The following is a 25769-nucleotide window of genomic DNA, read 5'->3' as shown; positions in this document are numbered from 1 at the left end:
TGACCAAGCAGATCAAGCCGGGGTTTGAGAAGTCAGTGAGAAAAGTGAAACAATCTTCCTTAGTTGTACATTTTCTCGAAATCTGAAGGCACAACCTAGATTCGAGCCCATGTCTTAAGTAGTGGAACATGTTTTTACTCTAACCTCGTGAAAGTGACAAACTGACTAGTTAATTTACGTAAAAAACAACTATATATTGAAGGAGTGCCTTTGACAGGATGTATGTGCACAGTCTGGACCATTAGACCCGATGACATTGCCTACAAGTGTGATAGGTGATTTCTATAGAGTACCACCCGAGTGGCGCAGCGGTCTAAGGTACTGCATCGGTGCTGGGGGTGTCACTACAGACCCTGGTTCGATTCCAGCCTGTATCATAACCGGCCGTGATTGGGAGTCCCATAGGACGGCGCACAATTGGCCCAGCGTCGTTAGAGTTTGGCAGGGGTGGACCGTCATTGTAAATAAGAATTTGTTCTTAGCTGACTTGCCTAGTTAAATAATACCCATAAAGCCTAGTGGTCCAACAGGGAAATGGTTATAATTGTTTTACCACGATTCATTTATCCCATAGGGGATTTTAAACACTTAAAATAAGGGCTGTGTTTCATGCAGGCTTACCCTGGCGTGACATTTTGATAACAGTGTAAATCTCTCTAGGACAAGGTTACTTTTATCAATATATTACCCCCCCAAAATGAAACGCTAATTAGCTGCTAATATTTTTTTGGGCCGCTAATATGGTTGTCATAAAGAACTGCAAATGCCATGACGATCTGGACGAGACTGCCGAAATCAAAGCAAAAGTAAGAATCTCTGGATTAACTATCTAATGTTAGCTAAATGTAGTAATGATTAAATTGGCTACATTTCTTGAAAGGAAAAAAATTCTGTGAAAGGTCTTGTACACGTTTTAAATGGACATAATACCTGTTAGCAAATGTGTCAGCTAGAGATGACGTGCAGGGGCTTGCTGGGATTTGTCGTCTTGCATGATGTCTACTTTAATGCTAATTACAATTTTTTTTTTTCAGATCTGAGAGAAAATAGAGCTGAATATATTAATAAAAGTCACCTTATCTGAGAAATTTACGTGGTTATCAAAACGTCACACCAGGGTAAGCCTACACAAAACACAGCCCTTATTTTAATAGTTTCTAAATTTCCCTATAGGAAAAATGAATTGTGGAACAACGATTGGAACCATTTAAAAAATATATTTTTGAAATATTTTATTTTTGCATAAAGAACAAAAGTGAAAAGATATTAGACAACAATATGACAAAGTGACAGATAAGCGTAAAAAAATAATAATATATATATATATATATATAGCTCAAAAAAATAAAGGGAACACTAAAATACCACATCCTAGATCTGAATGAATGAAATATTTTCTTTACATAGTTGAATGTGCTGACAACAAAATCACACAAAAATTATCAATGGAAATCAAATTTATCAACCCATGGAGGTCTGGATTTGGAGTCGCACTCAAAATTAAAGTGGAAAACCACACTACAGGCTGATCCAACTTTGATGTAATGTCCTTAAAACAAGTCAAAATGAGGCTCAGTAGTGTGTGTGGCCTCCACGTGCCTGTGTGACCTCGCTACAATGCCTGGGCATGCTCCTGATGAGGTGGCGGATGGTCTCCTGAGGGATCTCCTCCCAGACCTGGACTAAAGCATCCGCCAACTCCTGGACAGTCTGTGGTGCAACGTGGCGTTGGTGGATGGAGCGAGACATGATGTCCCAGATGTGCTCAATTGGATTCAAGTCTGGGGAACGGTCAGGCCAGTCCATAGCATCAATGTCTTCCTCTTGCAGGAACTGCTGACACATGAGGTCTAGCATTGTCTTGCATTAGGAGGAACCCAGGGCCAACCACACCAGCATATGGTCTCACAAGGGGTCTGAGGATCTCATCTCGGTACCTAATTGCAGTCAGGCTACCTCTGGCAGGCACATGGAGGGCTGTGCTACCACTAGAGTGAAAGCACCGCCAGCATTCAAAAGTGACCAAAACATCAGCTAGGAAGCATAGGAACTGAGAAGTGGTCTGTAGACACCACCTGCAGAACCACTTCTTTATTGGGGGTATCTTGCTAATTGCCTATAATTTCCACCTGTTGTCTATGCCATTTGCACAACAGCATGTGAAATTTGTCAATCAGTGTTGCTTCCTAAGTGGACAGTTTGATTTCACAGAAGTGTGATTGACTTGGTGTTACATTGTGTTGTTTAAATGTTCTTTATTTTTTTGAGCAGTGTATATATACACACAAACATACAATAAGTCATAATAAAAAATGATACATTGGATCATATGCCGTAGGCTACATATTATACATTACGTAGGGATTATATGGAACCATTTCTGTTTAACCGCTAGGTTTTATAGGTATTATGACACGTCCACTTTGGGACTCTATGAGTAGCAGTTTCTGCCCATCTTTATACTGTACGGTCTTTGTTTGTGCACTACTGAATGGAGCTGTGTTTGAACAGTAGCTCAATGATTTAACCCTGTGATGGACCAAACCTGAGTCTGTCATTTGATATTTATCTAACTAGGTAAGTCCATTAAGAACAAATTCTTATTTACAATGACGGCCAACCAGTGTCTAAAGATGTTTAGTTATTACCATATTTCCTTTCAAGTGCACCCTTGCTCTATACAGTACATCTAACATATTAATGACAGCCATGTGGTTAGTATTTCTCTAAACAGTTTGTTCAAATACAATACAAGAGTTGAATTCATTACCATTTATTGATTAAATCCACCAGGTCTAGCATCACCATAATTTCCATTATCTCCAGTCAAAACATGCTATTACATATAATATAGTATGTATATACAGTAAGCATAAAAAATACAAAACATTTGATACTACTATATAGGAACAGCAGTGAGAAAATAAAAATGGTCTGCATCTGTTCATTTTAAAAATACATTTAATGGAAAACTACAACAATGTCCCATTAGAAACCCACAGGAGCTGAAGTGTCACAGTGGAGTGAAGTGGTGTCCTGTAAAGCTGAGGGCATGGTGGAAGGTGAATCAGGCCATGCATGCAATGGCTGACACCCCCTTCTGTTTAAGAATCTGCAGTCAAAGGACACCACACTAGACACATGTCTTCACTGTCACTGCAGGGTGGACACAAACAGTGAGCCCTTGTGGTTATGGGCATCACTACTACACAGATTTCACATGCACTGTGAAGCCCCAGAGGCAAGAGGCACTTATCACCACAAGACAACTCAGTGAACAAGAAAAAACCTGTCCAAGGAAAATGTTGGAAAACTATCCGTCTGCGTACTAGATAAATGGCTGACATCCCAGATACCCAGGTAGTTGGTATGTAAACATAGTAATATACATGTTTAAACAAGCCAAATTAGAGCATTGTGTCACAATGGCATGGTAAGATCCCGATTATAAAACACTAGACATGTAAACTTTACCTTGATCAGGCAACAGGAGGGGTCCAGTTGACCTTTACAGAAATTATAGCTTGTATTCCACTAGTTAAAGCCCTGTGTGTGTGTGTTAGGAAGAAAAAGCATACACTGATAACACATCTGAATATTATTATACTTCCTCTATGTACAAATCCTCATAGATATGCATGTAGACTACCGAATTTCCCTATTGCTGACAAAAGAAATTCAGATTAAAGTTGAAATTCAGACATCGATTTGGTCATTGAACAATGGCAACATTTTCAAAAATAAATGTTTTCATGTACTGACAATGTTAACGTATTCAATAGGTAGCTCAACCATCTACAAGTTGAACAATGGTAATGACTGTGCATTATAATTTCCAATCTTTTCATCAATACATGACCAAAGCATTTTTGCTCAGAACTTGCATGATTGCAAACTGCCAGTTTGGTGTAATTTAGCTTGGTATACAGCCCTGTCAAAGCTCAATACAGTCAAACCGCAGAAGCGTAAAGATTGTGTATACACACACAAATAAGCAGATATGCACTAATTCATGCAAGAGACAAACACTTTTCTTTCTCACGTAAAATGGAAAACAGGCCCTTCACAACACCAGCCGATAAGTCACTGTCATATGTCAATGTGGGGAAAAAATGTGCCTATCAAATGGCTCTAGGTATAATGTCCTAAAATATAACAATGTGTTCCAGTTCCACAGTGGCTGCCTAACAGGTAAGCCAACTAAAACACGCCAGAGTCTGGGGATGGAAGACAAGTTTTAGTCCTTTAACATCTGGCATTCCCTAACATCACCTCAACCTCATTATCAAACAATAACCCTGGTAGAAATAGTTCTAAGAATGTCCTCCTTCCAAAAAACGGACAATGTGCAGGTTGAAAGGATATTTGGAAAGGGACATAAATAATCTCTGTTTAAAGACATGTAAAAAATAAATAAAAACTGTCGATACAGTCTTCACCTCTAACAAGACAGTATGAATCTATACAACTCCATATAAATAGTCTTAAATATCTAACTTTTAAAACCTGCTTTCCAATTCATTTCTCAGAGAGGTTTGATTTTTGTATGTGAAGGACTGGCATAATGTAGTACGCACAAATGTTTGAAATAATGTCCCACCAGACAGTGCACACCTAATGCATCTTCCAAAACACTATTAGAGACCCTGAGTAAATGATGGACCAAGTATAAATGCTGTGGACAATAGTGATCAGTCCCTTTTCTGTGTGAAAATCTACAGTCCAGTTTTACTATGTAGGCCCAAAAACAGAGTAACGCTATCGATTGCACATTTTGATTTGAGATCTGAAAGAAAAATGGTGTACAATGTGTAGACTGCAGTTAGCCAGCTTCTCCAGCGTGCCATAATGCTCCTCAGAATGTGATGTAGTTTGTGTCTTTATATCTGGACATCATAGCAGGACACAATCCTAAGAACTGAACAGTCTCTTCACATTCGAGAGCCTTGTTCTTGAAGAATCTGCAAAAGAAAATGGTCAGAGAAAAATAAGATGTTTAGGCCTGTATATTTCATCCTAGACAGATGTTTCAAAAAACCTTTGACAAAAGGTATGAGTTAGCATTTAACAGGCAGGAAGAAACCTAAAATTTCAATTTTTTTGACTGGAAAGCGGGGAGACTAAGGCTATGGAGAATTCCATAAACTGCAGAAGCTAGTGACAAGAGGTCATTAAATATTAAAGTAGTTTAAATCATTATCAAGGCATTGCTCTTGTCTAGATAATGATTAGCAGGATGCTCTCTAGGTAATGGACTCATAGGGATGATATGGCACAAGGGGAAAAGGGGCTCTTGGAGAAAGGTTTAAGGCCACAATGGCAGGGGTCTAAACAAAATCTCACCAATTGTCCCCTAATATTCAAAGGTAGATACATTCATTGGCAAAATGTTTAACAATCCTTGTACTTGTCCTCTGCAGGAAATGCAGCATGCAAAGAAAGGAATTGCAGCATCCATGACCAATAAAACAATTGTGTGCATTTATGTTAGACATGTGATAGACAACATGTATACAAAACTTAGTGTAAGTCACAATAAATGGTTGTAACAATGGTCAGGAAGTTGATGAAAGACGTTTTTGTTGCAATTCTGGAATACTCACCTTGGCCTTTTCACTTGGTTCACTGCTTGTGCCGTATGATTGGTTATGTAGCTCCTTAGAGACAACACACAGGAACTCTGCCTGGTCTTCATTTCCATAGTTATATGAGGAGCCAATACTGACCAACTGAGGGGGGGACAAAAAAAGGGGGGGGGGGGGGGGGGGCAATGCCCAGTGAGAAGGGAAATGTTTCTAAGGGACTAGAGGTAACATGCACACATGGGAAATCTAATTTTTCCAACAGCATGCCAGGCACAGTCAAAACAATGTAACAGATTACAGTAGACAATTTCTATTCTACGCAAGGATTCTTTTTTTATGTCAAAGTAACAAACACAGATTTTTATCTAGGACACCTGAGCACTTTGAGCTGTTACATTGCTCATGAATGTTTAGTATCCCTTGGATTAGACCACAGGGTGAAATCTGTCCTTAAGGTGGTAGCTAATTCAAATGGACTACACTATACAGTAGGTTCCCATTTTCACAAAGCTGCCACGAGCAGAATGCCTAACATTCTGTCACCTTGCTGGCTCCCAAAAAAGGAAACGTGAGTAGCAGCCTGAGCCCACTCATGAGTTCTCTGAGGGGAAGACCCTAACACCCTGCAAGGTCTAGAGAGAGGGGGCTAGTAGCAGAAATGCACCTAGTACAGGGTGTCCTCCTGAATGAACAGAAACATTCCCTTTTATCTGCTGTTCCATAAACAGACAAAATCTAACTCTAGCAACCTGGCCTCTGACAGAAACCAGTGTCTATTTGAACCAGGCACAACCATAGCTCCTTTCAAAGGTTGGTCAGACAATTCTGACTTTCACAAAAATAAATACAGTACCACAATAACAGCTATGTAACCAAATTATGCTGCAAGGTTATATTTCACAGGGACTTCAAATTAAGACAATTATAGTATTTATGTTATACACTGAACTCAGCATCATCTGTGAACAGTAAATCAACCAACACAAGTCAAAGTGCAGCCGAAAGGAACATTTCTGAAAATAGGAGGCAGAACACTCCCCAATGTCTTCCTTTCAAGGTAATTACCTGCTCAAACTTCCAACCATCTGACATGGTGGAAACCATTTGTGTTAGCTCCTCTTCTTGGCACTGCAAGACTCTGTAGACATGTTTTATAGGGAGCTGTGGAGAGCGAGAAAGAGGCAATGTTAATTCACATGCAACAGAGCAGCAAGTGCTCTCAATAGGCTACATACAAATATCCCATCCCCCCCCAGAGCAGAGCATAGCCAGTATGTGCCAACTCCTGACCTCATCTACTTGGCAAGGAGACTGGACAAATGCCAATACATCAACAAGACCTGGAAATCCCAGTAGCTTAAGCGGAGCTTGTGCCCAGAGTCATTGCCGTATTAAACCATGTAAACAGAGGTGATCCTTGGGAGGCTGGCTTGCCAAGGATTTGCCTCTCGCCAGTAGTTAGAGGGCCTTATAGGCACCAAGGCTGACATGCCACTCCACTGCCCCCTTTAATATCCAGAGCTCTGTATTAGTGATTACAACAGGACAGTCTCAGGGAAGAAAGAAATCACTCAGATACCAATGACAATTTTAGTCGAGCCCACACACCTGAAATGTTTTGCAGGCCCTCTCCCTGATTTTGTCTTTAATTAGCTTGATCAAAGAAGGGATATTGTAGAATTCAGCCTCTTCCAGTACACCTTGAGAGGAACAGAATGTATTTAACCAATTCTTAAAACCCCAATCATTGAAAAAAACAATGTATGCTAATGAGAACCGCTGTGGTGTTAAATGTAATAAGTGTGATTGTTAGCGTGTGACGTGTTAGAGCGAAAAAGAAACAGCAACAAAGATGACAGAATGGCACAACTCTTCAGACATGTCTCAGCATATCCCAGAATATCATCATACCTTCCTCTGCAAGACCTCTATTGAGCACCAGTTTCCCATGCCTCAGGTAGTTGAGCACTGGACCAAAGTATGTTGGGTCCCGGTCTATCAAATAGGCACCCGTTTCATCCTGAAGAAAGAGAAGTCGATAACAATGAGAAAAGCAGACAATCAATAACAAATCTGGGGCGAAACCATTGCCGATTTTTGTACAGTGACAAACATCAAAACAGAACTGTGCAATAGCATAAACCCATAGCCAATCCATGGATACAACAGCTCTGTGCCCAGAGCTTGGAGCAGCGCCAACATGGGGTAACTGACATTTCACAGGTCTCATTATCCGTCAAGGATCACCACACCTTGCTCCGGCCTTCACACACACACGCCATCATTAGCAAGAATCAATATAGAGGGCAGAGATACATATCCTTACCACATTACACTGGGCACATGAACATTACAGACATTGGAGACTTTCACCTCAACTTCAAATTAGGAATGCTAATAGGCATAGTTTCGTAAATATCCTAGATAACTATGGGATGAAACTATTCTGCTTGGATACTGTGGATCTTTCAGAGCCCAAGACTCATTGCAACTGCATCTGTATGACTGAGCCAACTTGTCTTGTAAGGTATTTTGCCAGCTTGTAAATGTCATCCTCCTGTTAAATGATGCATGGTGACCTTTGAGGGTTGGAAATCAGGATGGTAAACATATTCAACATGTGGATTATCAAACTTTATTTTACAGGGGGCAACGCTCCTTTTCCAGAAAGGGGGGCTCATTTGCACAATTGTATATTATAAGCCCAATTATTTACAAAAATATATATATACACTACTTGTTGGTCTTGTCAACAATATATTTTATGGTCCATTTGCGTGTAGGCGTAATTCTGATATTCACCATCTAGATAGCTACAGTAACAGTTTATCGTGGTTGACTCGTACTATATACGAATGTTATCTAAGTAGGAATAGAAACGTGTTGCTGTACAAATTAATATTTGTTAGTTAGCTACTGTAGATCTGTAGTCAGGAGGGTTATCCAGAAAAAAACAGGAAAACAAACTAACGTTAACGGTATTTAGCTAGTTAGACAAGTTATTTGGGAGTTAACGTTGGCCAGCTGAACTAGCTAGCCTGTACTAGTAACGACGTTAGTAGCTAACGTTGACCATCTAAATTAGCTATCCGTTTGGCTTACTTCCTGGCTAAACAATTAAAATAACTACCTAACTAGTTAGTAAATCGGTCTGGATATGCTAGGTAACGTAAGTTAACGTTAGAACATTCACATGCTGTGTAAAACAGACAAAGGTTAGCTAGTTAACATTAGCCAACTAGCTAGTTGGTTAGCTAGCTAGACAGATATCCGTACCTTGTCAGAGTCGAGGTCGGGGTCGGCCTGGCAAAGACGGTACAGGAACGATTTTGAGTCTCGGCACAACGTTTGCCTCGTTGTGAGAAAGTATGTCCCACCGACATTCAGACGGACCCATTTGGATGCCCCGATCCCAGGTGACTGCATTCTCTGTTCCGGAGACAGGGCGGGACACTGGTCAACTGAGCCGCTGGAGTCAGGGCTCTTCTCCGCCATCCCAGCTCCTCGAACTTGGATGCGTCGCTAGCTAAAGTTACAGGAACTGAGTTGAAGCGAGCCGGGAAACTGGGCAAGGCATAGTCATAAAGTACGGTAATCCAAGTTTGACAACCCCCACCCACCGGTTTCCACAGTTTTTATTAGACATCCGTCAGATTCCACAGCCACAGTTTTAATTTAAGGTTAGGGTCAGGCATAAATGTAGCAGTGTGGTTAATGTTAGGCTTAACTTTAAAATAAAATTCGAAGATAATCAATTGTAGAAATGGGCGGGGTTTATAACTTTGTGGCTACTGAAGCTAGTGATGACCCATCCCCCCACTCCCTGCATCCTTATCATAAGAATATTTTTTGCAGTTGGGACTCCATGACTTCAAAAAAGGTTTGGTCCCAAAATGATGATACTGAGCCTTCACCCAAGCTAAGTATAAATAAACATGTGTGTCAAAATCCCACATGCTTTTATTACCAAGCCACCGTATATATATATATGCTGCATTCTTCCAATTAACAATTTGAAACTTGCACACACAAAAATAGGCCCACATCTCTTTATGTAAAAATAACAATGTCACCATCCATAAATAAAATATAGATTACAATGAAAGGTAGCAAAATATAATAATTTACCATTATCAACTATTTACATTCAATTGATTTACATTTAAATTATGTAAACATGGAGCCAGGTCATTAATCCAAATTATTACCGTATTTGAACTGTTTGGATAGCATGAGGATTAATCAGCAAAGGATAAAACCCTAAAACAAATACAAAATATACATTTTACACTTTACTTGCATCCCACTTTGTACATCACAGCAATGGTCGTTAGAATAGACTAACATAATATCTGTCTAACATTTACAATCAACTTCTCCCAGAAATGAGAACAGTCAAAAAACAGGCTTCAACATCCTCCTCTGCAATTTGGATGAACTGTTCAACCAACATCCATGTCAACTCCTAATTTGTAAAGCAGCACCAGCCTATGTGGTTTGACCAACGTTTATTCTCTGCTATAGAAGACAAATAGCTTAGGAAAACCAAGGCCACCATGTCAGACATGAGACCATCCAAGCCTAAGAAATCGTCAGTTAGAATAGTTGCAATAGCCATTCTACTTTCTTAAATAATAGGTCCTTTCTATACCAGAATGGCTTTAGATCCAGCTGAATGTATCAAATTCTGCATTACAATGGAACATGCCCTGAACCTGCTGCCCTACAATAAATTAAATGTGTGGAGTAATAGGGAATACGACTTGTAAGCTACATTACAGCTAGGTGTTTTCCATCATTTATGAATTAACGCCTTCATTTTCTGTCTCCTGTCATTACAGGGTAAGACCTGTTTTCAAAAGATAGTGTACCCAACCTACATGCAGGAGTTAAAATGCTTGTTATAGATTTTTTGCCACACTTCTTGAATTTTGTTGCACCATTTGTCAGCATTCCCACACGGGTCCATCAGATAGTATGTTCTGTTAGGCTGCAAAGAGGAGGATAGGTCACTGTTACTGATAGTTTTATAAAGTGAGTTTTGTTAGCTAAGGGTGAGCTATTAATTGCAAAAGACTAATTCATTACTGTATGGACAAAGAAGGTCTTGAAGTTCTTGGCCTCTGGGCGCAGTGCGGGGGACCAGGGGATCTCTCCTTTCAAAACCTTGTTAACTGGGTCCACATAGTAAAGGTGTGGTCCCTCAGTCAACAATAGCTGGCGCCGACGTGCAAACAGACCCTTTAAAAGCAGAGAGCAATTCTCAGACATAAAAAATAAATCCCTTGCCTGTAGGTAAAGTCAGTAAGTATGGTTCAAGATGCCCCAAATTGATTCCTGGCAGCAATTGCAAACAACTGCCAGAGGAGGGAAGTATGTTGCTTTAGGGTTGGAAGAGTACAGTTTCAAGACATTCACTCCTCCCCTTCAAACTGAAAAATAGAACATTACTGTAAAGTAATTCAGGAATACATAAATCCTTACCTTCCTTTTGTCCACTGGTCCCATCTTGAGGATCAAATTATTCTCCACAAACTGATTCCTTAATAGATCAAAAAAAGTTAATTCACAAAATCTTTCTTGATAAAGTTCACACAGTATATCATATTATTGTTGGCATTGTATTGTCTTTAGGTAAAGTGCTTCATGTTTACAAGATATCACAGGTAGAATTGTGTAAATATTGTAAGTAAACATAGGAATCCCAACATACGAGCATGAGATCATCAACTACAGTATGTGTCAATATTATGGTGAGATAATATTGACAGTCTTCTGACACTCTTTCCACAAAAACATGTTTTGATCACGAGAACATCGCTGCAGGCCTACCAGGGGTTTCTGCTTGTCTGCTTCTCAAGCAGTAGCCGCTTCACCTCAGTGGAAAACTGCAGATCCAGCTCAAAAGAGTTGTTGTCCAGGTCATGAATGTATTGCTCGATGTTGCTGTTGGGCCTTTGTGCAGGGTTGGGGATGGGACTGGGGTTGGCCACAAACAGTGGTTGAAAGGAGCGGGAATGGACAACCTGCATGTTGCTGAACTGGCTGAGGAGGTCATCATACTGTGGATGGAACCACATCATGATCAGGGTGTTTTCAGTACAGATTACAAAACAAGGACATGCTAATTTGACATATTGGGGAAACAATATGTCAACAAGGATTTGTGTTAACCTTTAATTATATATGTCAAGAGGGAAAAACCTACGTTTCCATAATAGTCCTCATCATCCTCAGCCATGGCTGGCAGGTAGGGGGTGAGTTTGGGGGGTGTCTGTAGGTGAAGGTTCTCCCATGTGATAGCCTTAAAGAAAAAATGGTCTCTGAGAGGGTTGTACCCACCCATCTCCTCACAACCTAATCGGTTGGAGGGATCCAAGCACTACCACAAAAATAAAGCAATGCTTAGTTAATAATGACACTCATTGGGTCATAGTATGGAACTGAGGAATAACATCCGAATGTATTTGAATAATTCCTATGATTAGACTCACTAGAAGATGTTCCACTAGATCCTTCGCATTAGGAAAGAATTGATCAGGAAATTCATACTCCAGTTTAATAATCTTCTGGAATTTCAGGTAGTCATTCCTGGTGAGCAAATAATACAATCAAACACATGGACAGACAGAAGATCATATGAGAGTGCAAGGCACATGTTACAACTTGTGTCATATTGATGTCTTCTTTGGGGCTTGATTGCCTGGAGGTGGAAGACGCATACAGTATACACAACTGTCACACTGTACTTGCCTTTGAAAGGGCTTTGAGGTAAATGTGTTGGTTTATAGTTGAACCATGAAGCTGCTGCCATGTGAGAGAGTGACTGGGGTTTCTTCAAGCCTCCAGGCACTCAATACACAAACAAGTCATAAACACCACAGCCATAACTTCCTGTTATTTCACACAGTGTTTTTACACTGTGATAACAAATAGACTACATCGTTTACCAAATCAAAGTGCGCTTCTGCAAAGCCCCTGACAATGACGCTTCTCAAATATGTTACCTGAATATTCAAAAAGGAAAATAATAATGTACGATACGCAACTTACCCGGCTCTAAATGGAGGTAATCCTGCTACCAACTGGTAGATGATACAGCCTAAACCCCAAAGGTCAGAGCTAAAACACATCAGAAAACATGACAGATTCAGTTAACTTTTTTCAGTTTGGGGTTTTATCATAGTGATGTAAAAATTGCCTTGTTCCCAGCTGCATAAAGCATGGCAAGCGAGGATACACTAACAGATGACCTTTGAATATTGGATTCAAATCAGGGTCTTGAATGAATTCAAGTCAAACTACCTTTTGCAGGCAGATTTCTGAGTCAGTAGTTCTGGAGAAACATACTCAGCTGTTCCAACAAAGGAGTTTGCTCTGTCTGCAAAAGAAAACAATCATATGAATTAGATGTATGTACAAATTATTCACATGACACATTTGGTACCGTCACTGAAGATGTCTTGAGTCAATTGTGCTTAAAATGACATTATTGACTCACACCTATTATTAAAATTATATTCCGAGCACCGTATAACTAGCAATTTGCTATAATTTGCTTCCATATCTATGAAGTCCACATAGAGACCCTTGTGCATGTGCCTATAAATAACAAAAACACTTTTCTGTTAGCCTTTAGAGAGGTATAGATAGATAAGTTAACCACAATACGATAAGGGGTAAACAAACCAATGTACCGTACTTAGTCTATCAACAAATTGGAGGAAAATTACACAAAGACAAAGCAATATGTGTTAAATTACTTTGTGTACCATCTGATGAGAGTTGTTTTGCAGTTCCAAAGTCTGTTATTTGAATGTGCATGTCCTCATTCAGTAAAATATTCTCTGGTTTGAGGTCCCTGTAAAGAAAAAGCCACACCATTTAAAACCTTAAAATAAAATTAATATCATGACATTTTAACAAACCTAACACAGTGGTAAATCTAAGCACTGGCGATAGCACTGTAGGTTCAGGGGTGTGTCAGAAATATTTTAGAAATTTTCACAGCTGGAATTATGACTACAATAGCTGGCAGTGGCGCAAAAGCCTGGGTTTTGATGAATGAACAAGTTGTAGGTGTGAAGAGGGCTTGGCCACACACCGGCCAATCAATGCGTTCCATGGCTTAATACTGCATGTGTTTGTCTCAAGTTCTGTTTGTTATTGACAGTCTTTGAATTGTCATCACTTCCAATTCGGCTGGAGGCACAGAATATTATTTCGTCCTGGTCCATTTTGGATTGATACTAAAGTTTATTAAATAGCATAGGCTACAGTAACAAGTTTGCTCAATAGCCTATGTTTGGAGAGTTGGAAGTCAACATTGTTGTAATTGGCTTCAAAGAGCTTAGCCTAGCCTTATATGTCTTTATGTGTCAAACTTAAAAAAAAATAAAAAATAAATACTAGGTAAATTGTATTGTATGTGTGAGGCACATCCTCAATAAGCGAAATATAGCTTATAATACTTATAATACTTGATACTGCATTATAGGACTGAATAATTTAAATATGTTTGGAGGAGTGCGTCTTTGGTAACCAGATGAGAGGCGCTCTTTGGAGCTGGGGATCAATACTTGGAACAAGTGAAATGAAGTATGCAGGTAGGCATATGTGTGTATGTTTTAGGATGTACAGTATATTTTCAATTCAAGTGTCTTCACCCATAGCATTTGCACGTCTATACAAAATACTAGGCTCCTGTCGATTGTATCGTTACCTATGTGCTCGGCAGATTTTCAAAAATGTTTATATACACTGCTCAAAAAAATAAAGGGAACACTTAAATAACACCATGTAACTCCAAGTCAATCACACTTCTGTGAAATCAAACTGTCCACTTAGGAAGCAACACTGATTGACAATAAATTGCACATGCTGTTGTGCAAATGGAATAGACAACAGGTGGAAATTATAGACAATTAGCAAGACACCCCCAATAAAGGAGTGGTTCTGCAGGTGGTGACTTCAGACCACTTCTCAGTTCCTATGCTTCCTGGCTGATGTTTTGGTCACTTTTGAATGCTGGTGGTGTTTTCACTCTAGTGGTAGCATGAGACGGAGTCTACAACCCACACAAGTGGCTCAGGTAGTGCAGCTCATCCAGGATGGAACATCAATGTGAGCTGTGGCAAGAAGGTTTGCTGTGTCTGTCAGCGTAGTGTCCAGAGCATGGAGGCGCTACCAGGAGACAGGCCAGTACATCAGGAGACGGGGAGGAGGCCGTAGGAGGGCAACAACCCAGCAGCAAGACCGCTACCTCCGCCTTTGTGCAATGAGGAGCAGGAGGAGCACTGCCAGAGCCCTGCAAAATTACCTCCAGCAGGCCACAAATGTGCATGTGTCTGCTCAAACGGTCAGAAACAGACTCCATGAGGGTGGTATGAGGGCCCGACGCCCACAGGTGGGGGTTGTGCTTACAGCCCAACACCGTGCAGGACGTTTGGTATTTGCCAGAGAACACCAAGATTGGCAAATTCGCCACTGGTGCCCTGTGCTCTTCACAGATGAAAGCAGGTTCACACAGAGCACATCTGACAGACGTGACAGAGTCTGGAGACACCGTGTAGAACGTTCTTCTGCCTACAACATCCTCCAGCATGACCGGTTTGGCGGTGGGTCAGTCATGGTGTGGAGTGGCATTTCTTTGGGGGGCCGCACAGCCCTCCATGTGCTCTCCAGAGGTAGCCTGACTGCCATTAGGTACCGAGATGAGATCCTCAGACCCCTTGTGAGACCACATGCTGGTGCGGTTGACCCTGGGTTCCTCCTAATGCAAGACATTGCTAGACCTCATGTGGCTGGAGTGTGTCAGCAGTTCCTGCAAGAGGAAGGCATTGATGCTATGGACTGGCCCGCCTGTTCCCCAGACCTGAATCCAATTGAGCACATCTGGGACATCATGTCTCGCTCCATCCACCAATGCCACGTTGCACCACAGACTGTCCAGGAGTTGGCGGATGCTTTAGTCCAGGTCTGGGAGGAGATCCCTCAGGAGACCATCCGCCACCTCATCAGGAGCATGCCCATGCGTTGTACGGAGGTCATACAGGCACGTGGAGGCCACACACACTACTGAGCCTCATTTGGACTTGTTTTAAGGACATTACATCAAAGTTGGCTCAGCCTGTAGTGTTGTTTTCCATTAGAATTTTGAGTGTGACTCCAAATCCAGACCTCCATGGGTTGATAAATTTGATTTCCATTGATAATTTCTGTGTGATTTTGTTGTCAGCACATTCAACTATGTAAAGAAAAAAGTATTTAATAAGAATATTTCATTCATTCAGATCTAGGATGTGTTATTTTAGTGTTCCCTTTATTTTTTTGAGCAGTGTAGTATGCGTATTGTAAGTATGTGTATTGTGAATAATGAAAAAGCAGAGGGCAAAAACCTCCAAAATGTTTACTCAGCGCAAGCGAGCTGATATTAGACAGGCAAATTGCCGAACCTGGCATTAGGTCTGGAAAATGCCAGTGTGCCAGTTTTTACATGACAAAATTGCAAACTAACGTGCGTTTGACACTTGCACCTCCTTAGCGGCAGCCGGAAATAGAGCCCACAATTTCTAATCAAGGAACATTATAAAAAGTCCATGAAAAATTATTCAAAGATACAAAAATATAAAATCAATTAATGTTTGTCAAACTTAATAATACATTGTGAAATTGGTCTTACCTGTGAATTATGCCTTTAGAATGCAAATACTGTAATGCACATACTATTTCAGCAGAGTAGAATCTAGTGCACGTCTCATCGAAGGAGCCTATTTTGCGAATGTATTTCAGTAATTCCCCATTTCTTGCATAGCTTATGCCAAAATCTAACAGGAGGCAGTTAAGGATAATGGTACTAAGATCACAAAATAGATGAGACCAGAAGTCTTAAAGTAGCCCATGTTATGATTATTTCAAAGGATACACAACCTTTTCACATCTTGAAATGTGAAGTAGAGCTTGACGATAAATGGATGGTCTAAGCTTGACATGATATCCCTCTCTCGTGTCACGCAATGTGCCTTGTTCTCCTTCCGGATGTGCATCTTCTCCAGAATCTTCACTGAAACACAATTCAAACCGATATGATTCACTCTGTGTTTATGACTGAATCAAATTCCAGTTTCCTCACTTCAAAGAGCAGTATTGTTCAGCAAAAATACATTTAAGTTATAAGTAGAATCCAGGACAGTCACTTGAACGCCACTTGAGGATCATCAGCCTCATCATGCAACAAGAGAAAACATATTTGTAGTGTCTTACTAGCATATTCCTTCCCTGTGGCCTGTTCTCTTGCCAGCACAACCTGAAACAAGTTTGCAATCAACAAAGATTTGTTTTTTAACAATCCAACCCTTTACCAACAATAGAAAATAAAAAGTAATTCATATGACTGAAACTGTAATCTGTAAGTCCCCCACACAAAATACAACACCATAGAAAATTATGAGGACTTACTGTTGAATAGGAGCCTTCTCCTAGAATTCGACCAAATTTGAAGTCCTCTGGCTGCTTTACAAGCTTTGGGGAGGCTTGAGGGCCCTCCATTCTTAGATGGAGGAACAAACTGGAGTCCAGGTGATTCTTACCATAGAAGGAGGAGGGGAGGAACACAGGATGATGCTGGACAGAATAGGAACGGCATCATACCTTAAAGGATGTGCAGAAACAGAAAAACAAGTCACATAACAAAAAAAGGAAGCTACACCACACTTTCCCTCCCCTCTCTCACACACACACACACACACACACAAGAAAACCACCATACAGCAAGTAACCCACAGCTGATAAACAAGCGTGCTGCTTCTGCACAGGGAGGGTTCTTGTTTTTTTTTTCTTCACACATGACTACAGGTGTTGTTCCAATTCCTTATAAATACCATTTCATTATTCAAGTAAGACTCCAAGAGAGAAAGGGTCTTTACTATCTGAGATATCTACTGCAGCCCTCATCCTCCACATCCAACACATTCTGTTAAAGGTCCCCAAAGCACACATCCCTGGGTCGCTCCCCTTTTCAGTTCGCTGCAGCTAGCAACTGGAACGAGCTGCAACAAACACTAAAACTGGACCGTTTTATCTCCATCTCTTCATTCAAAGCCCTAGTCATGGACACTCTTACTGACAGATGTGGCTGCTTTGCGTGATGTATTGTTAGCTCTACCTTTTTCCCCTTTGTGCTGTTGTCTGTGCCCAAGAGTGTTTGTACTCTGTTTTGTGCTGCTACCATATTGTGCTGCTGCCATGTTGTGTTGCTACCACATTGTTGTCATGTGTTGCTGCCATGCTTTTTTAACATTTTATATTTAACCTTTATTTAACTAGGCAAGTCAGTTAAGAACAAATTCTAATTTACAATGACGGCCAACACGGCCACACCCAAACAACGCTGAGCCAATTGTGCACCACCCTATGGGCCTCCAAATCACAGCAAGTTGTGATACAGCCTGGAATCAAACCAGGGTGTCTGTAGTGACGCCTCAAGCACTACCTTAGACAGTACCTTAGACCGCTGCGCCACTTGAGAGCCCGGTTATTTGTGGAAATAACACATATGGAATCATGTAGTAACCAAAATAAGTGTTAAACAAATAAAAATATATTTTAGATTCTTCAAAGTAGCCACCATTTGCCTTGATGACAGCTTTGCACACACTTGACATTCTCTCAACCAGCTTCATGAGGTAGTCACCTGGAATGCATTTAAATTAACAGCTGTGGCTTGTTAATTTGTGGAATTTCTTTCCTTCATGGTCGAATTGCTGCAAAAAAAAAAAAAAAATACTGAAGGAAGAATAAGAATCAATAAGAAAAAGAGACTTGCTTGGTCCAAGAAACACAAGCAATAGACATTAGACCGGTGGAAATCTGTCCTTTGGTCTGATGAGTCCAAATTGGAGATTTTTGGCTCCAACTGCAGTGTCTTTGTGAGATGCAGAGTAGGTGAATGGATGACCTCCGCATGTGTGGTTCCCATTGCGGAGCATGGAGGAGGAGGTGTGATGGTGCTTTGCTGGTGACACTGTCAGTGATTTATTTAGAATTCAATGTACACTTAACCAGCATGGCTACCACAGCATTCTGCAGCGATATGCCATCCCATCTGGTTTGCGCTTAGTGGGACTATCATTTGTTTTTAAACAGGACAATGACCCAACACACCTACAGGATTTGTAAGGGCTATTTGACCAAGAAGGAGAGTGATGGAGTGCTGCATCAGATGACCTGGCCTCCACAATCATCCGACGTCAACCAAAATGAGATGGTTTGGGATGAGTTGAACCACAGAGTGAATGAAAAGCAGAAAACAAGTGCTCAGCATATGTGGGGACTCCTTCAAGATTGTTGGAAAAGTATTCAAGGTGAAGCTGGTTGAGAGAACGCCATGCATGTGCAAAGCTGTCATCAAGGCAAAGGGTGGCTTCTTTGAAGAATCTCAAATATTATATTTACATACACTTTTTTGGTTACTACATGATTCCTTATGTGTTATTTCATAGTTTTGATATCTTCACTATTATTCTACAATGTAGAAAATAGTAAACATAAAGAAAAACCCTTGAAAGAGTAGGTGTGTCCAAACTTTTGACTGGTACTGTATATTTGAATAAAACATAATATTTTCAATGTTTGGGCTTCTTGCGGTACATTTTTAGTCTACAAATGATCACATAACAATAATACATTACTGAAAATAAACTCTTTAATCCCACCCCTCTGCCACGCTCAGCTCATCCCACCTATCACCATAGACCACTCTCGTTTGGTTTCCATGTGCCATATATTTTTCAATTGTGCTGTGATATTTTACATACATTTTGTACCTTTCTAATCATATAGTATCCACAGATTGTGAGCCAAAGGTGAAAACCTTTCCTACAAGTATTATTATATTATTTATTGACTGACTGGATAAATCAATCAATTGTGCGCCAGTTTTAACATGACGAAATTGCAAACAAACACTTACTAACATGCTTTTGACACTTGCAACTCCTTAGCGCCAGCTGAAAATAGAGCCCACAATTTCTAAACAAGGAACATAAAACTTCAATTAAAAGTTATTCAAAGATCAAAAAATATCAAAGAAATTAATGTTCATGTCAAACTTCATAATACATGGTGAAATTGGTCTTACCTGTGAATTATACCTTTAGAATGCAAATACTGTAATGCACATACTATTTCAGCAGAGTAGAATCTAGTGCACAAATTATTTGTACTTATTTTCCGTCCCCCTGACCATCCACTCAAGAAAAAAACAGAAACAGCCTGTGACTGAATCTAGTTGATAATCCCTGATGTAGGGTACTTTCCACTCCAGACACCTGCCACGGAAGGCAGTGCTCCAACAACACCATGACAAAACTATAAACCACAGAAACCAGAAGGGTATGTCCCTTTGCACATAGAAATGTACAATTTAGAAGAAAACAGCTCTTACAGTAAAAACAAAAAAGCTAATAATTAACTGGGACAATCAAAGCCATCTGTCCTAGAGACAGGAAATCATAGCCTAGTCTAACCTCCAAAGCAGTGAACAAGCCAATAAAAGTAAATGGCCTGTGTTCTTGGAAACTTAAATAACTGGTCATAAATCTGTGTTTTTAAACAACATTATTTTATGAACAGATTAAGATCATTGTGGTTTCCTGTTGTGACACGTCTTGCCTTGGTGAGAAAGAGAGCTTCCTTAAATGTTTGTGTTCAAGCTTATCCATAATAGAGCCCCACAGTGGAGGTGTCATAATACCCATAAACCTAGCGGTCAAACAGGGAAATGGTTAGAATAGTTTTTCTACCATTCATTTTTCCCATAAGGGATTTTAGAAAAACTTAAAATAAGGGCTGTGTTTCGTGTAGGCTTACCCCGGCGTGATGTTTTGATAACCATGTCAATTTCTCTCCGACAAGGTGACTTTTATCAATATATACACACTACCGTTCAAAAGTTTGGGGTCACTTAGAAATGTCCTTGTTTTGAAAATTGTCCATTAAAATAACATCAAATTGATCAGAAATACAGTGTAAACATAGTTAATGATGTAAATGACTATTGTAGCTGGAAATGGCAGATTTTTAATGGAATATCTACATAGAGCCGAATATAATGGGCCTATTTACTCTCAGATTCAAAAATGCTAATTAGCAACAAAGTAGACATGCAAAACTACAAAACCATGAAAGGTCCTACACGCCATCTCTAGCTGACACCTTTGCTAACAGGCCAATTTAAAACTTGCACAAGACAGTTCACAGAATTGTCCATTAAAGAAATGTAGCCAATTTTTACATTACTACATTTAATTAACATTAGATAGGTAATCCAGAGATTCTTAACTTCGCCTCGATTCGGCAGTCTCATCCAGATCATCATGGCATTTGTAGTTCTTTATGATAGCCACATTGGCAGCTAATTAGCATTTCATTTTTTTTTTGGGGGGGGGGGGGGGGGTTAATCCAGGTGAATATATTGATAAAAGTCACCTTGTCATAGACCTAGAGAGATCGAAACGGTTATCAAAACATCACACCAGGGTAAGCCTACACAAAACAAAGCCCTTATTTTAAGTGGTTCTAAAATTCCCTATGAATGGTGGAAAAACAATTGAAACCATTTCCCTGTTTGACCGCTAGGTATGATGACTGTGGTACTCTATGGCCCTATAATATTACAGCTCTCAGGAGGACTGTAGCCTTCTGTTTCTGTGTGGGTAATCGGTCTCCATCAGGGAACTATATTCAGTAGCAGGCCGTTTTCTTTCTTGTGCGGATGGTCAGGGGGCCGAGACATAATTACAAACAATTCGAAGACAAAAAATTGACCGCAAGAAGCCCAAACAGATATATTTGACTAAAACATAATAATTTCAAACCTTGCTGACATTTATATATGATCAAATACAGTATATCTCACTATTATGCATGGGAATACTTTGGAACAGATTTCCTGATTTACTTTTGTTTGAAAGGTCTTTTATGTCTAACATAAAAAGGGGGGGCAAATAAAATCAAACCCTGGCCTACATCCTCTGACCTTTATGGCACAGGTCGGTGGTAAATACCGTAGCAGATAACCAAAACCAACATCATTGCTATGTTAAATGAACAATCCTTCTAGATGTAACATTACAGTAATGTTAAGAGATGGCTGCAGAAGTATAGGCCTAGCCAGATTTAGCCGACTAAACTCAACGATTTACGATCTATTTGAGCTCCGACTAGCGTTAGCGTGGCAGACTGCAGCTCCGACGTCACATAAAATAACGTTTTTTGTGGGGGGGGTTTTAAACTACGGATTTCAGCAACCAAAGAATAGTCCGCATTTACACAGGACAATGTAATTTGTAAATGCGGACTATTCTTTGGGTGCTGAAATCCGTAATATTTAAAAACAAAAAGTTTAGTCGGCTAGTGCTGCCACAGTTTGAAAAGTGTTGGTCAGTCAATACATTTCTCAAATTTGAGAAGACATCTGCACACACGGATGTGCTAAGGTAGCAATATAGCTGACGTTAGCCAGTACCAGTGCTAGCTGCTGACTGTTAGACCCAACACCGAACATGAAAGTGAATCTTACCCGCACACTCTAAACTGCCTAGCTAACGGTAGTAGTTTAAGGTCACTATTGCCTGACTTTCACCATTCCCACAATCAACTTCTCAATGCACCACTATCTGGCCAGTGGTTGCTTGCTGACATGGATGGAAGTCCTAAAGCAAGCTAGCTACATACTGGGTTCATTTCCCGAAACATGACGTCATATCACAACAAAACATTTTACTCTCGTTCATTTGTTCATTTGTAGCACGCGCACATGTTTTGAAATTGCACCAAGAATGAAAGATGAAGCAAGTTGAAGACCATTGGTTGGCTATACATATATATTGTTGCAATTGTCTTTACTGATAACTATAGCTACTCATCTACTTTTTTTGCGAAATAGAAAACGATACATATAAACCATACCAATGTATTATTGTATTTACAATAGCGAACAAGACAAATTAATACAAGACAAATTAAAGGACATAGTAATTACAGGATTATCAAACTACTTTCAAAATATTTACATAGAGCTCAAATTGTTATCCAAGAAACTGCACCTCGCCAATTTCTCCTCTAAGTGTTGAGTCGCAGCATCCTCTGGTGGTTAACTCACATACTGAAGGATCAATGGCTCTAGTGCCATCAGTGCAGACAAATAATGAAATGAACTGGTCCAAAGTAGCAATTTAAGCTATCACACAATTGAAACAGTAATACAAAAAATTACAATATTTCAAACGGACAAAACACATTTCATTACAGTATAGTACACAATTCTACTTCAGAATTACAAAAAAGAAACTGCAAATGATCATAAGTCAACATTATGTCATTTAGGAAATTGTAAAGACTATGACACCCCTTGCTCAGTACATTATCAAAACCCAAGAAGTAAGCCGTCTGTGTCCTATTGGCATTTGATGTAACATTTGGTAACTTCACTCAGTGGCACAGGTTTCCTCCTTACCTGGTCCCTCTATGCAATAACTATTCAAGGGATGAGTAGAGACCTCTTTGGACACAACAGTGGGGATAAAACCTTTAGAGGTTTCGTGTAGGATACAGTAATCAGTACAGATGCATTCTGGCTCACTAGATACAGGACTATTAGGCAAGCTGCTCTCAGGGCTGAGTGTTAAGTCCTCGCATCCAGAGTCCCCCTCACAGGCGACCGAAGGGTCCTGAGACAAAGAGGTGCCCTTCCCTCCAAACTGGAGTTCTAGGGGAGAGCAGGGCAGCTGGGTGTAAGGAATGTCCCCTGGACCATTTCCATTTGGACTGTTACTGCAGACCCAGTCCATCACTGAGGGACCAACATAGGGAGTGTGAACTTGTGCTAGGGGATATGGTGTTGTAGCTGAACAGTCCTGGTCCTCTACTATAGGTTTGGCCTCAATAATCAAAGTATCGATGGGCAGGAGATCTTCTGTTTTGTATGTTTGTATCAGATTGCACTCTGACTCAAGCCAGTCCTACAGAGAAAAAATGATTAAGATATAAACTGTATCCCAGGGACCATTTTGAAGGTGTTATGAGGACCACTTTGGGAAAATAATACATTAATTAGTAGACTTTACCTGGAAATGTTTGTTATCTTTGTAGAGAGGTTTGAAAAAAGGGGCTGGGCTTGGCACATCATAGAAAGCTTTTATCTTCATTCTATGACACAAATTATTGCAAATTATTTGTGTTTGTTTGCTTCCAAATCAGTCTCGCTCTCTCATGACACAATTTTTAAGTATTTGTATGGGTTTCTGAAGAAGACCAGTTACCTTGTCGTGGGGTTGTAAAATACAAACAACAGAACTCCAGCAATCACACAAACTGGAAATACAAACTTGCTGAGGACAAGGACTATAGTTGGTTCTGCTGAAGGAGAAAATTAGTATATGCATCAATGGCTGTGTTTAGACAAGCAGCCCAATTCTGATATTTTTATCACTAATTGGTCTGTCTAAACACAGCCTAAATGGTTTGCCATAGCATATTTTGGGACAATAACAAAGAGGCGATAGGTAAGAGTGGTATATGATTGAACTAGTTTGTCTCCAAAGCAGATCTCTCTCACCTTCCTTTGCATCAGTCCTCAATTGCACCAATGCACTCCACGGACTCCACTGTCCTTTATATCCAGAGGACTTATATAGCCCAGATCTCACTTTCAGAACATATGTGGTATCTGGCTCAAGTCTAGATGCATCAATTAAAATAGATTTGTTTTGAGGGGACACAGAAAACCCCTGAGAAAAAATCCAGGAAACAATTTAGCAAACAACCATTGACTTTAACAATTGAAGCATGAATTTTATTAAGATGCTCTTTATTTACCTCGCTCTTATCGCCATGGTATTTGTAGAAGAAGAGTTGGTAATGGAACTCTGTTATATATGGATGGTGTTCATATCCACTTTGCCAAGTGCATTTGTAACCCTCTGAAGTCCACTGGACAGCGAGATGACTTGGAGCTGTTGGTTGAACTGATGACAGAGAGTTAGTCATTACACATATTTGTCAGCTATATTTTGCACAATCATAATTATTTCATGCCATATTTCATGAATTGCAAATCAATATAATCTTCACAGGGAACTTACTATTTTTGAATGGTTCAAAGCCTGTCAAGTTTGATTGGCAGTCAATGTTATAACAAAGCTGTACATTGAAACAGTCCATTTCATTAAATGAAGAGCCGTGGTACGTTACATTCTTATCAAAATCGGCCACAAATGTGCAACCATAACTGTCCCCCATCTTCACCAGTGGACATTTGAATGTAATCCTGTGGAAAAATGTTAATAATTTGTGTGATTCAAATGATATTAGAAATGATTTATCCTCTGCATATTTTTTTCCCCATTTAATGTTGTCTATTCATCTCTCCACTTCATGCAATGAACAGAACCAAGAGATTTATAACATAAGAATCCATCATCTGCACACAATAAGGCTCACCCAACTCCTTCAGACCAGGTAAAATTCAACCAGTAGTGGGTATTGTTGACACCTGCAGGTTCATCAGTGATGCTCAAAATACAGGTAATTGTAAACCAATAATCAGATACACAGGTGAGTCGATCTGTCATTTCTGTGAAGAAACACACCCTTTTATCACAACCCATCTCACCTATATTATGATCTTTTACTCCTGGACATGAATCTGAACATGAACAAAAAGAACAGTACAATGGACTATTGTACAGTACCTCCAGAAGAGCAGCACACTGATAGTTGGATGATGTTCCAAACTGCACAAAGTGCAAGCAGAAGCTTCATCCTAGCATGAGTGTAGGGCTAAACCAGGAAAAACATGTATAAGTCATGTATAATGTGCAAATTATGCATTTTATCGTAATGTGGAAAGTACAATGGAAAACATTTCGGAGAAAGGTCCATACTACCTTGTGCATGGGTCTTGTGGATAGGGCATCTCTCGGAGAGAATGAATGAGTGAAGTCAAGCATCATAATGCTATAAAAACACGATGAGAGGAAGTCAGGTCCTGTCATCATATGAAAGCTGTTCACTTCTCCACGCCTTCTTCAATGCCTCTCGGTGACAGAGTTGATTACTATCTAATTGCTCAAATTAACCCATCGTAATATTTTTTTTATGAACATATCTCTAAGATTTTCTATT

At 40.0% G+C, this 25769-nt stretch overlaps 2 protein-coding genes and 1 pseudogene across 4 annotated transcripts; all 3 read right to left on the bottom strand.

Annotated features, from left to right (window-relative positions):
- Positions 1–2757: 2757 nt before the first annotated feature.
- LOC109893387 (BTB/POZ domain-containing protein KCTD5-like) lies at positions 2758–9349 on the bottom strand. Its single transcript, XM_020486603.2, has 6 exons — positions 8862–9349; positions 7497–7605; positions 7194–7285; positions 6651–6746; positions 5604–5729; positions 2758–4961 (listed from the first exon to the last, which is right to left on the bottom strand). Exons 1-6 carry the CDS (start codon positions 9078–9080, stop codon positions 4932–4934), a joined length of 672 nt encoding a protein of 223 aa, XP_020342192.1. The 5' UTR covers positions 9081–9349; the 3' UTR covers positions 2758–4931.
- LOC109893386 (3-phosphoinositide-dependent protein kinase 1-like) lies at positions 2758–19779 on the bottom strand (annotated as a pseudogene). The gene is made up of 18 exons (XR_004210396.1): positions 19723–19779; positions 19559–19613; positions 17043–17234; positions 16848–16890; positions 16515–16647; positions 13358–13446; positions 12891–12966; positions 12639–12707; positions 12080–12176; positions 11794–11967; positions 11418–11647; positions 11070–11127; positions 10674–10826; positions 8862–10575; positions 7194–7605; positions 6651–6746; positions 5604–5729; positions 2758–4961 (listed from the first exon to the last, which is right to left on the bottom strand). The product of XR_004210396.1 is annotated as a 3-phosphoinositide-dependent protein kinase 1-like (transcript).
- A 2690-nt stretch (positions 19780–22469) lies between these two features.
- LOC109892253 (uncharacterized) lies at positions 22470–25650 on the bottom strand. 2 transcript variants are annotated; one of them, XM_020484695.2, is made up of 9 exons: positions 25532–25650; positions 25337–25424; positions 25086–25218; positions 24728–24912; positions 24462–24610; positions 24202–24373; positions 23906–24002; positions 23711–23792; positions 22470–23605 (listed from the first exon to the last, which is right to left on the bottom strand). In XM_020484695.2, exons 1-9 carry the CDS (start codon positions 25640–25642, stop codon positions 23072–23074), a joined length of 1551 nt encoding a protein of 516 aa, XP_020340284.2. In that variant the 5' UTR covers positions 25643–25650; the 3' UTR covers positions 22470–23071. The 2 variants fall into 2 exon arrangements, with proteins under 2 accessions (XP_020340284.2, XP_020340285.2); XM_020484696.2 differs by having other exon boundaries at positions 23906–23999.
- Positions 25651–25769: the final 119 nt, after the last annotated feature.

The sequence above is a fragment of the Oncorhynchus kisutch genome, linkage group LG6, assembly GCF_002021735.2.
Source record: "Oncorhynchus kisutch isolate 150728-3 linkage group LG6, Okis_V2, whole genome shotgun sequence".
Classification (NCBI taxonomy): Eukaryota; Metazoa; Chordata; class Actinopteri; order Salmoniformes; family Salmonidae; genus Oncorhynchus; species Oncorhynchus kisutch.
Note: the sequence above shows the minus strand (reverse complement) of the source record. Positions and strands in the feature narration are given on the sequence as shown.

Coding starts and splice junctions, on each gene's coding strand:
- LOC109893387 (XM_020486603.2), bottom strand. CDS start 9,080: ATGGCGGAGAAGAGCCCTGACTCCAGCGGCTCAGTTGACCAGTGTCCC. Junction 7,606..8,861: donor CCGACCTCGACTCTGACAAG/GTACGGATATCT, acceptor CTCTTTCTTCAG/GATGAAACGGGTGCCTATTT. Junction 7,286..7,496: donor TAGAGGTCTTGCAGAGGAAG/GTATGATGATAT, acceptor GTTCCTCTCAAG/GTGTACTGGAAGAGGCTGAA.
- LOC109892253 (XM_020484695.2), bottom strand. CDS start 25,642: ATGATGACAGGACCTGACTTCCTCTCATCGTGTTTTTATAGCATTATG. Junction 25,219..25,336: donor AGTGTGCTGCTCTTCTGGAG/GTACTGTACAAT, acceptor GTTTCTTCACAG/AAATGACAGATCGACTCACC. Junction 24,374..24,461: donor ACCATGGCGATAAGAGCGAG/GTAAATAAAGAG, acceptor ATTTTTTCTCAG/GGGTTTTCTGTGTCCCCTCA.